We start from the raw sequence: 19,880 nt of genomic DNA, 5'->3' as shown, positions 1-19,880 counted from the left end.
CACACACACACACACACACACACACACACACACACACACACACACACACACAACGATAAACTTACACAATACCTATCTAAATGAAAGCAAAACATTTAGTTTATAAAATTACATTTGCATACTACGTAATGGTGTTTGTGAGCTCTTCTGTGACCTCCTCCACTCCTTTTGTCACACACACACACACACACATGTGCACACACACACACACACACACACACACACACACACACACGTGCACACACAAACACACACAGCTTTCATTGTCTTTCCAGATGAGGAACTCTCAAAAGCGTTTTTAACCACAAAGGAGTGATGAAAGCTAAAAGGATTGTTCACAAATCACACAATAATTCCTGCTCTGATGTGTATTCATCGGCCACTGACAAGAGAAAATGAGGATCAATTCTTATTCAGGGACCAACGAAAAAAGGCCAAGAGACAGAAAAGAAAGGGGGTGTAGAACGGCAAAGAGCATCAAGGGAATAGCAGAATGAAAATGAGGTAAGACGGACAGGTGGGTGGGTGAAGAGAGACAAAGAAGAATAAGACAGTTGTGGAAAAGTGAAAGTGATGAGGAAAGAGGTGAAAGATGGTGACAAGAGGACAGATTGGGGTCAAAGTCGGTAAAATGTGAGGGGGAGTGACGGAGGGGAAACTGGTGCATGTTTCTGGTTTTGTTTTTGAGCATTTTGAATTAATAACTTGAACCTTTGTGTGTGACAAAGGGAAGGATGAGGGCATATGAGGAAAGACACAAGGCAGAGTATTTTCACTATAGGTGTTATGGGCAGATGGTGCACTGCTCAGCGTAGGTGGGGTTATTAGTCTGCAACACACGCATGCACAGCATTTGCACATAAATGACACATTAGCGGACGTTATATTCATCTTGATAGAGGTATTTCAGATCATTAAAAGCTCTCAGAAAATGCTAGAGGATGTTTACCTTCTTGAAAGTCAACAAGCCCCCTGAATGTGGCGTAGCGTGTAGAAATCTGTCCAACTGTTTTCATCTCTTCTCGGCGCTTTTCATGAATAAAAAATACATTTCTGATATTGCGTTGAACTAGAAAGCCTTTGCATCTAGTTAAAAGTCAGCTTTGAATCAAAAAGCAAATGGAAAAGATTCAAAAAAGTTTTTAAATTTCACTGTAATTGATTTTTCATGGCTGAACAGTTGCCAACAGTCATGTGATTAAATAGGATTTCACACGCACATACACACATGCCGTATATATTTCTAAAGGTGCCAGAGAATTATTGTATACATCTCTGTGACATATCCAACACGGAAAAACGTCATAACACGTGATTCTATTTAATAATGCGCAACTTTGTCACCCTACTTCCTCTGCAATTGCTTTCATTTCATTAAAAACGTGGGCGACATTTAAGTGGACAGAAAAAGGGCTTCCACCTGTGACAGTTACTTTTAACGTGTGGGAGATAAATCGGGAGTGTGTTTGGATGTCATTCCAATTACAGACCTCTCACCTTTCTCCAGAGGATGCCTTTATAACCTCATTAGGGTTATCATGAGCACCGACAGGCTTGAAGTGTGCCAGCTACAGCATGTGCGACTCAACCACGTGGTCATGATAGAATTGCATTCCATTTTCTTAAGAAAAACACACACACACACACACACACATACGCAATATATCAATCCTCAAATTGATTTCCGTCCCGAGTAGTTGACGCTGAGTTCTCTTGAGAAGCCTTTTCAGCGGGCGGGCTGAGTCTGAGCCTCAGCAGTGGGTTACAGTTCATTATTGAACCACAACTAGCCGCTGCACAGTGCTGTCGAGATGCAACAGGCAGCCGTTGTTGTATTGAATGTGTGCTACATGCTGTATTCTCTGGGGCCAATCAACTCAAAGTCTGGGAGCGTTTTACTTTCCTGAGCTGCATTAGTTAAGTTGCCAGGCAACAATGTGGTGCAGTGGGTTTGTGCGTTCACATTTCTGCAACCCAACGCATGCTCTTTTTTTAATATCAGCTTATTAATATGCGAATATATCATAATAATAAGTGGATCAACAGCAGTAGCTACAGTAGTAATTTGCCTCGTGTCCTCTCACACCTACAGTGTGACAGTGAGTCACGCTCAGGTGCTCCTGTCGATTACGTCTTTTCTCTCTGCTCAGGATGAGACAGGTGATCTCCCTTCACTCCGCCTCATAGGCCGGTGAGCACAGAGGGGATCTCTCCACCGACTCCAACCTGTCGCATAGTGAGAGGACGAGTCCGGCTGTCACGAGTCTCAGACGGAGGCATCCATCTATCGTATTCCTGACAGACACTTTAACGAACAGTTGACACCAGATCAGCTGATAGACCGGTTGGTCTTTTGGCTGGTTGCTATTAAGTTTGGATCATTTTTTTAGGTTGGAAAAAAGTAATATATGTTATACGGAGGCTGATGATGAAGTATATAAATAAATGTCGAGAAACTCTGGAGATTTGTTTTCATGTCAGGTTTGAATAACTCTGCCTGTACGAGGTAACAGATAAGATGAAGTGCTAGTAGTGGAAGCTACAGGGGATTATTAACAGGATAAAATAAGCCATGAAATGAATTGAACAGACACATGTTCCTCTCATTTCCAAGTGCTGTTTCTATTTGATTAGAGATGCAGGCAAACAGATCAGTGTCAATGCTCACACATACACACACACACACACACACACAACCATGTCTTGAGTGTCAAGGAGTCAAAAACCAGAAAGAGTACTCCCTTCGAGGAAAAATAGTATCGAGTCACAGTGAGTAAACATCGCCATTCATTGTTATTCAGAGGTATATCTCAGTAAAAGGAGCAAAAAAAGAAAAGTTTACTGACAGGAGTAGTTCGGAATAAGCCTCAAAACTGCACATTCGTCTCTGTCACATTCAGACAATGAAAGGATGCCATTTAATCCTCACTTAAACTTGAAGTTTTATTGAAGACATCTGTCAAAATATTATATTTGCGTTGCATAAGAGCAGGACAAATAAAATAATTGGGACTCTATCCAATTTGTGTAGAGAAAGTGCCAAATCCTCGGCGTCTCCTCAAATCCCCTGAACATCTCCAGCTGAATAAAATGGTCTTCAGAGTATCCATGGTTGCATTGAATATGGTAACCTGTCAGAGAAGCTGTCGATGTACTGTGAACACCTTCGGATTTGGAGCTGACTCAGACTGTAACATTAACACTCCTTCGCCTCACTTTTCAGTCTGCCCTCCCGGTAAATGTAGTAAAACTAAGAACACATGAGGGCCGACAGCTCCTTCTCCCTGAAAGATAAACAGTAAAATATATATAATAAGTAGTGTCAATATTATGCCTGCATCCTCCAGGCCAGGCATTTTTTGACGATGAATGCGTCTATACTTGTTTCCCAAACAGGCTGAGAGAAAGAAGAAGAAAAAAGCAAAGAAGGAATCCTACATTAAATTCATACCATTCACATATAAAATTGCAAAGTTGGCAAAAATGAAACCTAGTTAGGAGAGACCTCATACGTCCTGTTATCGCAACAGAGCTGACAAAACTGTTCAGAAAAGATTCCCTCTCCAAAATGTAGTTATGTGCAGACAGAGAAGTACTCTGATATTAATAACATGAAACCATTTAACTTAATCATCTCAAGGCCTATGTCTAGACATAACTAGGACCAAAGTGATTCAGTTGAGCTGTTTTTTAAAATGCCCCAAGTTCTGTTGTTCCAGCTTCTCAAATGAGGATAAATTAGATAAAATATGTAAATTAAATACAGGTGTATTTAAATAATTTAAATGATTCATCAATGATGAAAATAGTCTTTACTCGCAGCACCAAATATAAATATGGTGTAAATGAAACTGAAAGCTATCCTTCAGTGCTGACAGATTGATCAGTTATTGTAACTCAACCTTAAATTAAACTTTAAATGTGACCTTATTCAAAATGGTTTTGTGTTAACACAAAACCATTTACTTTGAGCCATTTTTTTTTAACTCCTCGGCTGACAAGTGCGATGATCCCAATTCTAATTACAAATTAAACTAAACCGATTATGTCCCTTTTACATGCACGTCCATTTGCATTTTGGGCTCCACTGCTGAGATTTTGTGTTTCTGTCATCCAAAATGATCACGATATGAAAGCTGAGGATGGCACCTTGTTGCACCTTGCCGTGTTACTCGTAACATCGTCTACACGGTGTACTACTACAGCGGGAGCCGGGGCTTCCTCTCAGCAAACATACTTTCATTAGATTAAGTTGAGTTATGACGACAAAGGAAATCAAGGGGGTTTTACTGTCATGGCAATACTTGATAGTAATTGGATGTGATTATACTAGTTATTATCATCATTAGACACCTGTACGGGTCTTCACGGACGACACATCCAATCAGAAGCCTCTCTTGTCTCCATGGAAACGTGAGCTATTGTCTCAGTTGCAATCAGTATGTTAAAGTGGACCGTCAGACACAGCCCAGTGGATGTGAAATACAACAAACGTTCATTCAGGCAGCTACGGCGGTAGATCCCTGTGACAGGATAATTTCTGTTTCTTCAGCTCCTGTTTTGTCTGATCGCTCATTATCAGGTGCATCTGCGACAAAAGCAAAATGCTCTGAGGTTGTTTGATAAGAAAGGCTGCGATGTCTGTCTTTTCTTAATTATAGGGGAAAATACATCACGTATATGCCTTCATATATAGATAAAGACCACAATTATTCTATGTTGTGTATTGTGTAGTTTACTTGTGCCTCATTTGGTTATGTGATGCTTGAAAAAATGATATCAGCCTCGTGGCAAAACGTTAATGATTAGCCTGCCAAGTCTCACTAACAAACGACGGTCGTGGCTGAGCAGTGAACACTTTGTCTGCTGGGAAAATGATGTACAATGTTGAGCAGACGCAGCTGTAAGTTTTACATGGCAAGGCAGAGTCAGACTTCCCGTCAGTGTGCGTTTAAAAGTCACAGACTGTGATGGGCCCCCACAGACCGTGACACAAAGTCGTCAACCCCTGGGCCGATGCTTTTAATGCAAAACAAATCCAGGCCAGTTAGGATGAGAGCTGCAGGCAAGCGAAGTGAGAGAGAGAGAGAGAGAGAGAGAGAGAGAGAGAGCGAGAGAGAGAGAGAGAGAGAGAGAGAGAGAGAGAGAGAGAGAGAAATGTGCAGACGAACAGAGGGTGGAGTAGAAAAGAGTTTTGGAGCCGCAAGAGAGAGCTCACAATGTTCAGTGAAGATAAATATGTTAAGCTTCCCTTAGGGATTTGAAAATGGAAATCAATTAACCAAACATTTGATATTAGTGGCACATGAGCACTAGTATTTTAATGCATTTCATAGGTCTTTCCTCGATCACTGTCTGTGAGGAAGTCACAGAGCCTTTGAACAATTATGTCTCTTACAGATTTGCATCTCGTGCTCCTCTCTTTCTGCTGCAGTCAAGAGGAACGTATTCATCGTGTCATTGTGCCGCTTGCTCATTTGTGACCTACAGCATGACGAGTCACCGCTGGTACAATCGAGTTCTCACAGCCTTAATGACAGGGAGAGATTACAATATGTTTAGTAACTACTAAATGGTATTAATCTTTAAAAAAAAAAAAAAAAAGGCCACCGATTTCAAAATGCTCTTTCAGGTGACTTTAGTACAGGACACAGTTGGGTTTTGCATTTCATTTGCATGACGCGCGTCACATGTTAGACTCTTTACATATCTGACTCTCTGCAGTCTCCAGATAAGGACAACAAGTGCAACAGTGATGAGAATGGAGACACTCAGATCCTTCACTGGAGTAAAAGTATCAAACCCACTTTGTAAAGTAGAATTAGTGAAATGTACGTCCACCTGCAGAACAATGGCCCCGTAGACTATCATATACGAGTCTACAGCCATTCTAGCGTATCTGTGAAATGAAAAATCAACATGCTGACATTACAAGGTAAACATGCTGATGTTTGATTAGCAGGTATAATGTTGAACATGTTCACCATCGTAGTTTAGCATGGTAGCATGTTAGCGTTCAAGAATTAGCAATTTACCGCAGACACAAAGTACAGAGGAAGCTGATGGAAATGTCATTAGTTTAGCAGGTATTTTGTCCGAATGTCAGAAGGATTAATCTTCTTTTATAATTGGATTGTCCTGGTTTCCAAGCTGGTGTCCTGAGTTCTAACATCTGGAAAACACTCAAACGTCCCTATTATCAAAATTAATAAACCACATTGTCCTGGTTTTTTCTACCAATTGAAATACTTGTTTTCAGCCCTCACATAAATGTTTGTCATGCTCTATTCTACTCATTATTATCTGTCCCAATATAAAAACATAAACAGTGAACCACGTGTTTGAATTTAATGCGGATTTGTCTGAGTGTGTGTCAATCAATCAGTGTATCGTTGTCAAGGCTGTTGCTCTAATACTTCTGGCTCTTTCTGACAGAAGCTGGCAGTAGGCAGGCTAACGGTGAACTGTCACGCTGAAGAGAAAGTCTGTCTTTCTAAAGAGCTCCAGGAGGCTCACTGCTTCATAAAGGACCCGACAATGAAAATGCTGTTTCTGCAGACACTGAAAGACTACATTCGGTCACCTACAGTGGAATATAATAGGTTTAATAGATGTCGGCAGGCAGATACAAATATACCATAGCTGGCAGAGAATGTCAGTCAGCCATTTAGTCGCTTTTGCACACTCGCAAAGTCTTTTTAGTTATAAAAGGGGATCTGATAATCAATAAATATGTTATATTACACAAATGCAATCCTTGTATTTTGTGTTTACGAGTGCTATTAGACAATTTTCAAAAAAAACTAGGTTTTGTTGAATTTTGAAAGACAAAATGTAGTTTTCCATCTGCTGTCCATGGAAGTGGAAAGATGTGCTCAGTGCTAAACACTGAACTATTTGATTGGTTAACCTAAATTAATACATTATGCCTTTGTTTTACTGTACTTAATATAATTATACTGTATTTGTTTCTCTTAGATGGCAGTAGACAGAGATATATCTGCTGGTCTACGAATCAATATGACTGAATCAGCTCCCTAACACAATAACCTTTAAAGTCACAGTTCTTAGATTGGCCACAAAAGGTCTTTGAATTCAGAGCCAGGGACTTACTAAAGACCAGATGAAGATTGACAGCAGCCATAAAACTTCTCCTGGCATCCCAACACAGACACCGTCTGTCTCTGAAGCCCTTTCCAACGTGACAAATCCTACCTGCCTCAGCTTGAAGAGAGCCAGCACAGAAAATCCTTTTACAGAATTATAGATTTGTAATAGACCTGAACTTTAAAAAATAAGTATTTTAGTTTTGTATATTTGCTTTCTTGTTATTTTGATTCTAACTTCCTAACAAGGAAATTGTCTTTCCAACTCAATAATTAAAATAGTAGGCGGCCGATATGAAACAACGGGGCAACAATCAATATCAGCGCTCTTCCGACTAAAGTATTAACCTTTAAATGCCACTGCCTATATACCAACCAAAAAGATTCAAGCTTATGGCTTCTCTTTATTCTGCAATGTTGTTCAGGTTTAGAGGAAATTATTTCCACCATGAAACATTTTCAATTCATAATAGATCAGTTACACTGTCCATGCAATTGTATGCGAGAGCTAAATGCAAGTAATTATAGTTTTAAAGAGGGAGCAAGCAATAACAGTAATTTAGACGTTTTATATTTTTATATTTTAATCTATATTAAGTTGGTGAATGTCTAACGTTAACCTCTATGTAATGATCAGTTATATTGTGCAAGCATTGACCGAGGCCAGTTTCCCTGAGGTCAAACGTATTGTCATTGACTCTCAATGACTCTCTGAACATTTTGTAGCTGTATTGGTTGTGATAAATCATGAAGCAAAAATGTCCCATCACAAATCCCATCAGCGCCAGGCAGCGTGGACTGTTGTTCTTGTCATCGGAGCTCTCACACTGATACACTCAGGCTCATTTCGCCCCCCCCCCAAAAAGAATCAGTATAAAAAACGCATGCTGAATGGGAATGAAATAGAAAGGATCACAGCATCCCACAAAATAAAATCAATGGGACATGAGTGAATCATACAGCATCACAAAGTGAAGTTTTTAATTTTAGTTCATCGCTCTGCCGAAACCCATCAATAATGCCCTTTCATTTATTTTCTGTCATTGTCATGCTGGCGCTCTTAAACCAGACACAGCCCGACAGAGCCACTTGAATCGGTTTAAATAGAGTAGCTACTCTTTATAGGGTGAGTCTGCTTTCATCTCATTGCAGGATGGACGGCTTCCTTGGTGCATGTGCTCTTACCTTCCATGACGTAGACCAGCGAGCCCACATCGCCTTCCTTAATGATGCAGCTGTCCTTTCCATAATCCACGGGGTACATGCAGTCCACGATCTCTTGAATCTGCGACAGCTCCAGGTTCTTCATGAAGTCGTTATCCAAGATGGCCTCCTTGATCAGATCCTTGGACCTGAAGACAAGGAGAAAATGAGACCATCGCTGACATAGATTCATATGGCATTGGATTTTACTTTAGAAAAGTATCATTACGTAGGATTAGGGATATCAATCATTATTAGAGAGTCTAAATGTATCACATATACACATGCTACACACATCTCAAGCAAAAACCTTGACTGAGACTAAAATATTGTCGTAAATCCATTGAAGGATGTTGACCAGTTCAACAGGCAGGCATGTCAATTATTTCGAAGGAAATAGCAATTTCACTGAAACTGCAGAGCAGCTTTTCAGAAAGCATATCCTTATTTCAAAGACATTGAGATGGAACCATTTCCTTCCCTTTCAATGCTGCTACAAGTCAATAAATAGCCTTTCTAAATCTGTGCGGAATGGAAGCACGTTGTTTGGATTCAGGGATTCACTTCTGAGAGCCAACAAGACCTTTAGACTGCAGAGCCATTAGGGCATTCCACAGGTAAGTATTTTTTTGCCATTACTATGCACGGAAGGAAGAAAATGCAATTAAGTGTAAAACGTGCAGTCACCAAGGTGCAGCTCGGTGCACAGAGCACTCTGTCAGGCGGCCTTAAAGGAGACATTATGTTAAATTATCATTTGAAAAAGGAGTGCAGATTAGATACTAATTATGAACCATCAACAGAGAAGGGACATTTGTTCATTAGAGGTGTCCATGTGAGCGAGAGCCCGGCGCAGTGAAGGTTTGAACCATCAAAGCAACAGTCCAAGTGTCCAGAGACGGGAGAGAAATTTAAAGCGGACCCCACTCAAAAAAGTGAGTTCAGATCACTCATTCATTGAAGCATAGAATCATCAGTCACAGTTGGTCGTCTGGCCAGTTTTAACAAGAGTGTCAGCTGGACGAATGAACTTTTAAAAACAAGTTTCCTCTTGAGAAGCTAAACTTGTATAACCTAAAAGCACTCTCAACCTCCTGCAAATAGGATTCAAGGGCAGTGGCGAACTGCCTTTGCCTCTGTGCCCTTTTCAGAAGCTGATTTCGGGTGCATTGTTGACGCTGATCACCCGAGGAGCTTAAAGCTTAAAGGGCAAATAACCTGGAAGGGATTTATGAAGCAGTGCTCCCACAACCCACAGGTTTCTCTGACATGCTGCCAGCCCAAAGCAAAGTCCTGCACAGAACACACAGCAACACAAACTTCAAGCTCTTACACTTCAGTGCCTGCGAACCCCTCTGCACATTCCTGATGTGAGGTTCGGCATCAAAGTCAGTGTCTTACTTCTCCTTAAGGGATCTTGAATTTTTAAGGTCACACGACCGCTTCTCCCTCAACATGTGAGACACATCAAATCTTTGAAGAGACACTGTTGTTTCTTCAGATGAAAAACTGCCAAAACTGTGAGTGATGCTCTGAATTACAGCCCTCTTAGCTGGCATGTAAATGTTCTGCCTTGGCCAGGCCTCTACACATCAGAATATTTCCACCATCAGCTGAGTGATTAGTTTTGGTTTGAGTCTCAAAATAGAGTGCTATCAATAATATCAAAAAACAAGATTCTCATAATGAGTGCTTTGTATTCAACAGGCTGTTGAATTTTCACAAAGAGTTTCAAGGCCAACTCTGCTTTTATGCTCTGAGATTAGTGATACTTGTGGATAAAAGCAAGGAGCTGCATCACTAATCACCAACATTAGCTTGTTGTCACAATCTACTGGGAACACACCAATTACTTGATTAGTTATTTACAGGGCAAACACTTGATTGATTGGATGATAATATCAGTGGCAGGTCAGAAATACTAGTTCATTGAATTTTCACCATATAAATGTCAGTGAAAAAAAGGCACATTTTTAGACGCCTTCTTATGGTAACATCATTATCCCAGATGTTCCTGTTATTTGTGGACATGCCTTTTTAGCCTTTACCAAAGGAAACTCCTTTGTTAGACACAGACATGAGAAGGAAGAAGGAGGCAGGGTGGGGGGAACAAGCATCCAGGATCAGGATATTCATCTATTTGAACTTTAGTTCCAAAGGCTCCTTTGTATATCTTTTTTGCCCTTGAGCATCAGAACAAGGTAGTCCTCGGAATTGAGTAAAGAAGACGGAGATGTTGCACCTATTTTTAAATTCCCATCCTGCAATCTATGTTCTTCAAACCTCCTTCTTTTCAAACACAGACTACGCACAGAGGAGACAATGATTTAGATTTAACCACTGCAGTTCCCATTGAAAACATGCCTGTTCAGAACAGACCGATTGCTTGGCCTTTGGTATTGCTGTCTGCAGCTTTCTCTAGAACCGCTCATCCAAACAATTCGCCATCAACAATGCGCTGCCTTGGGTCCTGAGCAATACATCTGCCATTTCTATGTCACACACCCAAGTCACCTTCAGAAACACTAGGGAAATACAACCTGGCGGGTTTTTCCCCTGAGAACTAGACATTGCTGTTAGGTCTGGGGCCGCCAGCTGAAAGGGCTCTGATCAACTACAGATTTATATTGATATTGAGGTATGAAAAATGTTGCTATTATTCTGACTCATTGTACCCTGAAATAATTTACAAAAGGCCGCCAAAGAAATATGCAACCCACCTATATAACGTTACAGTTTACTGACTGTACACTTTCACTATTTTGCAAATTGAGATACCTATATTTCTTATATTTTAGGCCTTTTCAAAGTCATTCTGTTGCTAGGGCAACAGATCTGGTCTAAGTACTTGGCCTTGCTGTCTACTTCCTGTCAACTGCACTGACAAACATTACTACAAGAAATACAAAGGGGCCCATTTTGAATGCTTATCATTTCAAGCCTGAAAAGGTCTATTCAAGATTATGTGTGTGTGCAGGTGAAAGCTTTACCTTGAACCGGAGTTCAAAATGTAAATAGCGTTTCATCGTACTGATATGCCTCTCTGTCTTCCATCGATTAAAATAAAAAATAATTAATTAATGATTGAAAGCAGGCCATTTTACGTTGCTGTATTGAAATATTTTCCAACAATTTGGATTTTGACTGGAGATTGTCTCCACACAGCTGACCTCTCTCAGGTATCGGTGCAAACAGCTCAGCCGAACAAGCTAACAGCACGAGCGGTTCAATGAACGGCAACAAGGTGTGTGCTCGCTAAAATTGTTACACCCAAGTGGGGACCGGCATGAACCGGTGGGTGGTCACAGATATTACTTAATGCTAATGTAATAGTGTTAAAAGTTTGAATGGCAAGTTTACACATCGAGTGTGGTGTGAGTGACACTGCTCCTGTAGGCTATTCGCTCACGCTCATTGACTCCAGGGAAGTGAAGAAATGTTCAGTTTCAGCGTTATTATATCCAGCACCCATGTGTTAGCTGACTATACCTGCAGCAAAAGTGACCTGAAGGCCAGTAAGGTACAACTAATTTCTTGTCAGTTAATTCAACTAGTATTGGCACTTTGTTTAGCTAACGTTAGCCAGCAGTATCTGCTGAGACTTACATTCATTTGGAGATAAAATTGTTCATGTTTGTAAGAAATAACCCGCATTAAGTGCAAACAAAACAAAATTTACAGCCTATATGATTAACTGCAGCCTGTTGTAGTCAAAGCCATTAATACATTGCTCTGGTTATAATTGCAGATTGTACAGTAGCTAATAGTTTGGTCATGTAGCATGATGTAGCTATCTTGAGATGAGTTTCATGTAGTTTTTTAATATTACCACCATCTGAAAAACAAGGACTGTATAGATTAAAAAAACATGAGTCGACATCACATAAAGTGTTATTTTTATTTTAAGCATTTTTTTTTGTTAAAGGTGAAATACTACAGATATGATGGTTTATAGTGGGACTTGCTATGCCCCCTATACACTTTGTTAAAAAAAAAAGAATAATTTCAGGTTGGCTTTTTTTTTTAAATCCTTCCAAAAAGGTTTGTGGTTAACACAAGCTTAAGAGATTTTAACATTTTATTCTGAGACATAATAAACGTTAGTGAGTACCCAAGTCGTAAATGTAGAAACTTATAATGTGTCTTAAAAAGGCAGTTGCTAACATGAGGCTAAATGTGCCTATAAAACATCATCACGCCGCATAATCCACCTAAAGCTGTTATGTGAAGGTTGTGTAGTTTGTTTACAGCCTAACGTTAGTGTAAGAGCCATTTTGTGGGGTTTACATCATGTTGGACCACTACAGTTAGCTTTTTACTAACTGCGTTAATATGCATTAAAAGTGAGGTTCTTTTGTGTTGATTTTTGTACGGAACAAAATGTGTAAGTGTCATGAACGTTTGTTTGTCACAGAGTTTATTTTCTACAATAATACAAAATGTCGGGGGAACCTGTGCGACATTAACTTCCCAATAGGCCTCCAAAAATACTTCAGCCTTACAGCACTCTAGCCAAAGAACGTGGCGCCTCGCCAAATTGCACCAATTTACACAAAGCACTTCCTCTGGTTCCCAGGAATACAACTGCTAAATGTGAAGTAAATCGGATGGACAATTCTGGAGATAGATTCTTTGCTTTGTAGCTAGATGTTGGCTTCTCTCATTAGGTTTAGGGAGTGAGCATTAATAAAGGTGTGAAGTGATAGTCTAGACTGTGATGATTCTTGTGATGTTCCAACTGAGTTAATGATGCTTTAACTTTCCTTAATTGTATCAGTTGTATAGCAAAACTTTGCATATCATTAACTTAGCTTACAAATTGGAAATCCATTATTTTCCCAAAATGTGCGTCATTGACTCTCTTTTTGTTACTTTACTCCCCGGAAATTTCTGGCCTTCTCAACCAAGATCTGGAAGCCCCCACTTGAGCCTCTGATAGCAACGTTAAGCAACGTCTTCTAGCCAGACCCTTATGAAAACATCTGCCTTCCTCTCCTTTGTGAGGATGATATATGTGCCTTCATCCCATCGTGAAGTTTAGGGCTGAGCAAGTTCAGCCTTCCTTAAAAGGAGAAAATATGCTCTTTTGGGAGGAAAAAAGAAGTGGGGTGGCAGAAAAATGGGAGAGGCTAACCCGAAATATGAGGCAGACAGGAAAAAGGAGTAGATTGCATATGTGTAAGGAATGGTCTATGGGTCCTGTAAAGAAGATAAAGTGGGTGAGAATTAAAGGAAAATCGAAACATTTAGCCAAATCCAAGAGACATTTTTGCTCTACTTCAATAACCAAAACAAAATGAAAACATAATGGAGCTGTTTTCATCTCATGGGGGCACTTGCGTAATTTATTGAAAAGAAAAGTGTTCTATTCCTATTCATCTCTCTCTATCTAGTGATAATAATACTAAACTAATAATAGACCATTGCTCAAACATGCTCAAGTAATTAGCATTAAACAGTCGGCTTCTTTACAATCATAATCTTTCATGTATCTGTGCATTAGAAGAAGGCTAAATGTCCCGTATTAAAAGGTCTGGCTGACACTCAGAGCATCAAGGCTGTAGTTGAGAGACTTTGATGGAAGTTTAAACTGATTCTTGGTAAGAAGCAGTTCATTTTTACTTCCATCATTGAACAATCTCTCAGGGTCCCTGTGGGGATCTATCATTATCTACCCTTTGTAATTGACAATGAGAAACTAAGAGTTACAGATACATCCAAATGGGTTGTTTGAAAAATGTCAATATGCAGGACAAAGGTTGTACTTTACTTACTTTTCTTTTTTGCAAAAGACTGATAATTGAATTACCATCAAGGTCTCACTAAAAGCCTCTTTGGGAAATCCCCCTAATAAAAATATGTACACAATGCAAGCTTATTATCATAATGAAATGGTCAAGATGTCCAGGGTCGCACGCTTACAACGAGGCAAAGAAAACAAAACACAACACAGGGAACCAGTGAGCAGTCTGTGTTTTTAGCCACAGCTGAGCTGTCAGGTATAACAAAGACTAATGGCTTTTTCCCGCTCAGATATAAAGAAATCCCCTTCATGTTTGAATCTTTTTTCACGAAATCCTTGGACTTTTGTTTGTTTGCATGTCTCGAGACAAATGACAATCATACCTGACACATTTGATCTCTCTGCAAAGTCTGAAAACAGCAACACATTTATGTAGTTATTTCATAGTATGTATGTCAAAGTATGAACACTCTATTCTTTGTGATTTGACATCCCTGGTATGCATTTCAAAGCTGTATTTAGTTTTAAAATGTATCAATTATACTCAATGTGCTAACAGAATTAAGGCTGTAGAATGTTTGTCCTGTCCACCAGGGGAGTAAGTGTATTGATTCATAACGACACAACCTTCAAGTTCAAACGCAACAGACAGCTGGATTATTTCACAACAGATGGCTTGAGTAGAACATACCTCATGGACGGAGCTGAGCAGGAGAGAGATGTTTGGGTGAGAGTTTGAAAAGAGGAAAGAGGGAGAAGGGAGTTCTGGACAAATCATAAGGTAAACATGCACAGAGAGCCTGTTAGGACTGCCTGTCACAGAGTCTGCAGCTTGTATAAAATTGACACTGGTACACAAAGCTGCCATCACTAGCTCTCTAAACCGATAATTCACATCACTGGATGGCATTTCATTTTTTCTCGTAAGCTTTGATCAGGCTTATTGATATCCAGCCTTTTATCACCAAGCTGCTCATAATCCGGTTGATCACTGACTGTCTGTGCGCGCGTGTGTGTGTGTGTGTGTGTGTGTGTGTGTGTGTGTGTGTGTGTGTGTGTGTGTGTGTGTGTGTGTGTGTGTGTGTGTTCTATAGAGCCTCATCCATATTTGCTACAGGTGCCGTACCTGCTGCGCCACACGTAACATTACGCACAGGAATCAGAACGGTGACAAAGGGTGAATGAACTCATACTGGATGAAGATGAACATTATGCCTTTATAATTTGGACACCTACTGTGGGCTTTTGGGGTAGAATGGTAGGGTGACATGGCTAAGATCCTGGATGTCGAAGGCTGTGGGTTCGGCAGAAATTGCCTGCCTCTTGGTCCGCTGCTGCTCGTGCAGCTCGTTCTGCTTGTTGACCTGCTGGGTTACCGGTTTGATAACGGAGCGGTATTTGTCCAGCTCGGTCTGTAGTTTCTGTATGAGCTCGTCTTTCTGGTCGAGCTCCAGCTCCAGCTCGTCGATGAGCGCGTCCCTCTGCCGCAGCTCCTCAATCTTCTCTTGGAGCGCGTACTGGAGGTCACGCAAGGTGCCCATTTCAGATGGCGGCGAGCGACTTCCCGATAAGTTTATCGAAAGGTATGCAGGCGAGTCTTTGTCCCCTCTCCTCTCTACCACGCTGCTCATAAACTTTATCCGGCATGAACAGCTCCAGAGAATGCAGCCCCGTCTCTCCTGCGGGGGGGAAATCCTCGCCGCTGCTGTCCGTCACTTGCGGATGTTGGGAATGTAAGCGAAGGTATGTTCGGCGGTTGACGCAAATTTCCAAGGTGAGCCCGAAAAGCGTCTCGACCACTATCACGTAAAGTTTGCCCCCTCTCTCGCTCTCTCTCTCTCTCTCTCTCGCTCTCTCTCTCTCTCTTTCTCTCTCTGTCTCTTCCCCTGTCTCCTCCCTCCCTCCCTCGGCGGTGTGACAGCGGAGGACCGTCCTCTCCGAGTGCGTCAGGCTGCGACCCGGAGAGAGCGCATGGAGAGGAGGGCGCCTACAGGAATCCGTGGCACAGTGCAGTCTGCCACTCCAGTGTGAGAGAGAGAGACGCGCTCCTCTCACATGAATAATGGACTCGTTGAGAAAAGCCACTGCTCGGAGAACCATGCCATCATAGCTCAGCGGTTCGCCCCGAGGGCGGCTGAGTTACAAATAGATGAGCACCGGAGCCTTAATGGAAGTTGAAGGTGATGGAAACTTAATGACCCTCGGTGTTAAAATAAACAACGCGTTTTTTCTTCTTCTTCTTCTTCCATCTTTTTGGGAAGGAGACTGCATGCATTGTGTCGGACTCCCTGTGTATTTTTGTCTACATGGACAGAAATGCAATGCTCCATATTTGAACCCAAATTACGCTTTGGGCACATCGTGTATTTTAACGTGGAAAAGAATATTTCCGCTTTTCCCAAATCCCTATCAACTGTTCATTTTGTGACTGACTCCAAGTCAAGGTGCTAATGGCAAAACATTATAGCAGCAGCACCAGCAGACATGAATATGCCAAACTATACAGAGCCTCACGACTCTTCACAGCAGCCCCACATTCCTCTTTGCATCTGTCTGCGTTGACTGTGAGCGCTGCCGCTGTCTGTCTACATTATACCAATGAGTCATCCCAAGCTCAGCGAACAGCATTTGGCCTCATGTGCTCCGGACACATTCAGACGACGGTTTGCTGCCAAGGACAATCTGATAGGGTGAGGAGCCACAGCAGCGATTACTGAGCTGAGAGGTGGGGAAGTCGCTGACTGTGAGGACAAAAAAAGGAGAGTGAGGGAGATGTCTTTGGCTGGTACGATGGGTGTTTTTGCTCCGGGGGGGTAAAAAGCATCTTTTCCTGACAAAAAAAAGCGTGTAAACAACCCTGGAGATAGACAGTTGATCTAATAATAGATCGCAGCTGCCCTCTTGTGGTAGGAAAAAGCATCGACTCAGGCAAACAACAACAAGGTGCCATCGTGTGCTCTGCAGGCAAACGTGCCCAACACTTAATGATGATATGGTGAATGTATCATTGCCTTTGCTGAAATAGGTAGCCTTTACTTTGTGTAATGAACAAATATGTGCGTTTGCCCTGTGTGTACTACATGTGAAACAAGTGCACATTGAAGCAAAACCTGCTTTCAGACATCGGCGTAATAAAAAAAGTATGACTGCGATAAAGCAACTGTGAGGAACATCTGTTCCACAAACAATTCTGTTTATTGCCTGTTTGAATCATTGAAGTGATAGTTTTATATCGTCCCCCCCCTCCAAAGGGGTGTTTCAATTAAGACCAGGCAGCCTTTCTCCTCTGGGTCAATTAAAAACCATCATATTTTCTTTTAATCTCTGTCAAGGGAAAGGCGCAGGACACAAAGCCTGATCAGCAGCAATGTTTTCTTTATATCAGGAAACAGCAGGTGCCTGGAGACTTCAGGCTCTCTCCAGTCCAGTGTTGCATCCCCACATCCTCCCATCATCAAGAGGCCCTCCCACATGTCCTTCAAAGCACCTCTGCGCTTTAAATTTCACCTCTCCAACCATCCAGCTCAGCCCTTTTCCTATACAGATCAATAGAAACAGGATCCTTTGCTCCATGCTGCGGTAATCCGATGAGCGGGACGCCGGCTGGTGCCACGTCCTGACTCTAATGGGGGTCACACTGTCTCCGACCCCGCAGCGGCCCTGCGGGCACGGCAACTCAGGCGGAGCCCCTCCTCCAGACACGGGCACTGCCAGAGCATTCATGTCACCTTACAAACGCAAACAGGTTTACTTCCGTTGGACTGCACAGAGGGTATGGACGATTAGCCAAGTTGTCCACTCAAGGCTCATTCAAGCACTTATTGTGCCTCATCAGCGCAGTTTACTCATTTGACCATTTTCAGAATGAACCCTGGTCCTGCAGCAAGGTTGAGAAGGGATGATTGGCCTTTGAGTGTATAGCTTTTTAGCCATTGTTTATGAATGAACCTTGGTCATTCATGACCTTCGTACTTCATTCTTAAGTATTTCTGATTCATCTTTTTCTATAGAATTCTGAGTTGAATGCACACTGATCACCAGTTGACGAGTGCAAATGAGGAGCCTGCCCGGTCTGTGGGTTAATATTACAAAGAAGGGAAATTGTCTAGCCGTCTTAATAAAATTAACCCAATTGTCTATTGCATCAATTGAGTCAGATTTTTGTATGTGTGTGTGTGTGAGAGAGAGAGAGAGAGAGAGAGAGAGAGAGAGAGAGAGAGAGAGAGAGAGAGAGAGAGAGAGAGAGAGAGAGAGAGAGAGAGAGATCACTACAACAAGTAATTTTACCCGATGAGATTGTAATAATAGGAATCGGGATGAGAAGAAATTAAAAGAAGAGGACAAAGAGGGTCAAACTTTCTGACGGCAGAAATTACAGAAGAAGAAGAAAGTATGAGATAACAACTGATTACTATACAGGTTCAGGACTGATTTGAAACCCTCAAAATCAGAACAACCATATTGTGAAGCTAAAACGAGCACCTAAAGGTGATGAAGGAAGCATATGGTCAAACAAAGCGTTTTCTAATGGAGTATTAAATATCCTCAGACATGCACTTCGGGTCCTCAGCGTCCAGCTACTAAAAGCCAATAATGCATCGCACTTCCTCTTGTCTGTGTCCTGTGGGACTGCCTTGATGGATCTGATCAATTAGGAGCTCTTTCTGGAGCTCGCCTTAGAGCTGCGTCATCGGCCCCCAAGAATGAAAGTGCTCGCCCATTCATGGCAAACGTCTCCATCGCTCATTTAGAAAAAAAAAAAGAGTAAAGATTGAACACAGACAGAGAGAAAAGCTTGGTGGGGAGACAGGACACGGAAGTACACAATAATCGGCGCGCGCGTGTGTGTGTGTGAGTGTGTGTGCGTGTGTGTGTATTTGTGTGCGTAGAGTTACCATCAACACATGTACATTTATCTCCCAGCACATTTCCATTGAGAGCGACAGAGTTGTGCTTCCCGATTACAGATCCGCACGACCCAAACATTTTGTTTCCGGTAGTGGAGAGAGAAACACTCAGAAAAGATGTTTTAAGATGGGACACAAAGTTGGCACATGGGCGTGATGCCGCAAATAAAGCACAGATGCGCCTGCTCTTACCAGTCGGACTTGGCATATTTCCGGAACGCCTGCCGCGACAGGTCCTGGTGCGTCTGCGGCTCCGCGGAGATGCCCTGCGCTCTGCGGGTCCTCGGTCCAAGAAGTTGCGCGCTGGGCAAGACGGACTGACATTTGTGTAGTTTTCTCTTCAGCTCTTGAATCTCGTCCTCCCTGTCCGCCAGACGCCTCTCCAAGTCCCGTATCCTCTCCTCCTTTAACAGTAGGATCTTGGCAAAGTCGTCCTCCAGGTCACTCATGTTGAAATCTAACGTGAAACTTTGTCCGCGATTCTTCGCGATGACGGGCAAAACAACAACAACAAAACGACGAAACCCCCAGTATTCGCACAGGTTGTGAAAACGGACACAAATCGCGCTCTAAAATACGCACAGGGTGGTGATGCTCCCTTCACTGTCCACTTGTTTATCTCAGGAGGAAGGAGCGGAGCGGTGTTTAACGCCGGGGAGCGGACGGCTGATAGAGCAGCGCTGCGCTACAGTCCACTAACCCTCCGGGGAGCCGCTGATGATCCTTCATTGAGAAACCAATTACAGCAGTTCTTTCTCTCCGAGGACGCGGGCAGGGCCGTCAAACTGGGCACTAAAGAGCCGAGACAAGTCCTGTAGTTCACCGCCTCACGCGCTGCAGAGGAAGCCCAGTTGTTGCTGCTGCTGCTGCTGCTGCTGTCCAATATTTGTTTACCATCTATCTGCACAACCCCGAGCCCCC

At 42.2% G+C, this 19,880-nt stretch overlaps 1 protein-coding gene across 2 annotated transcripts in view; it reads right to left on the bottom strand.

The window, feature by feature from the left end:
- LOC137780088 (cGMP-dependent protein kinase 1) overlaps positions 1–19,599 on the bottom strand; it is an 81,068-nt gene extending 61,469 nt beyond the window's left edge. The window contains exons 1-2 of one of the 2 annotated variants that reach the window (XM_068568425.1): positions 19,152–19,599; positions 8,292–8,458 (exon numbers count right to left, since the gene is read on the bottom strand). In XM_068568425.1, coding sequence (XP_068424526.1) covers positions 8,292–8,458; positions 19,152–19,408 — 424 coding nt within the window. In that variant the 5' untranslated portion in view covers positions 19,409–19,599. Of the gene's footprint in view, positions 1–8,291; positions 8,459–15,288; positions 15,910–19,151 lie in introns of those variants that run through there. The other variant, XM_068568424.1, reaches the window with a different exon arrangement.
- Between the last annotated feature and the right edge of the window lie 281 nt (positions 19,600–19,880).

The sequence above is a fragment of the Clinocottus analis genome, unplaced genomic scaffold, assembly GCF_023055335.1.
Source record: "Clinocottus analis isolate CAN_PGR_092001 unplaced genomic scaffold, fCliAna1.0.p SCAF_8, whole genome shotgun sequence".
In the NCBI taxonomy this organism is placed as follows: domain Eukaryota; kingdom Metazoa; phylum Chordata; class Actinopteri; order Perciformes; family Cottidae; genus Clinocottus; species Clinocottus analis.
Note: the sequence above shows the minus strand (reverse complement) of the source record. Positions and strands in the feature narration are given on the sequence as shown.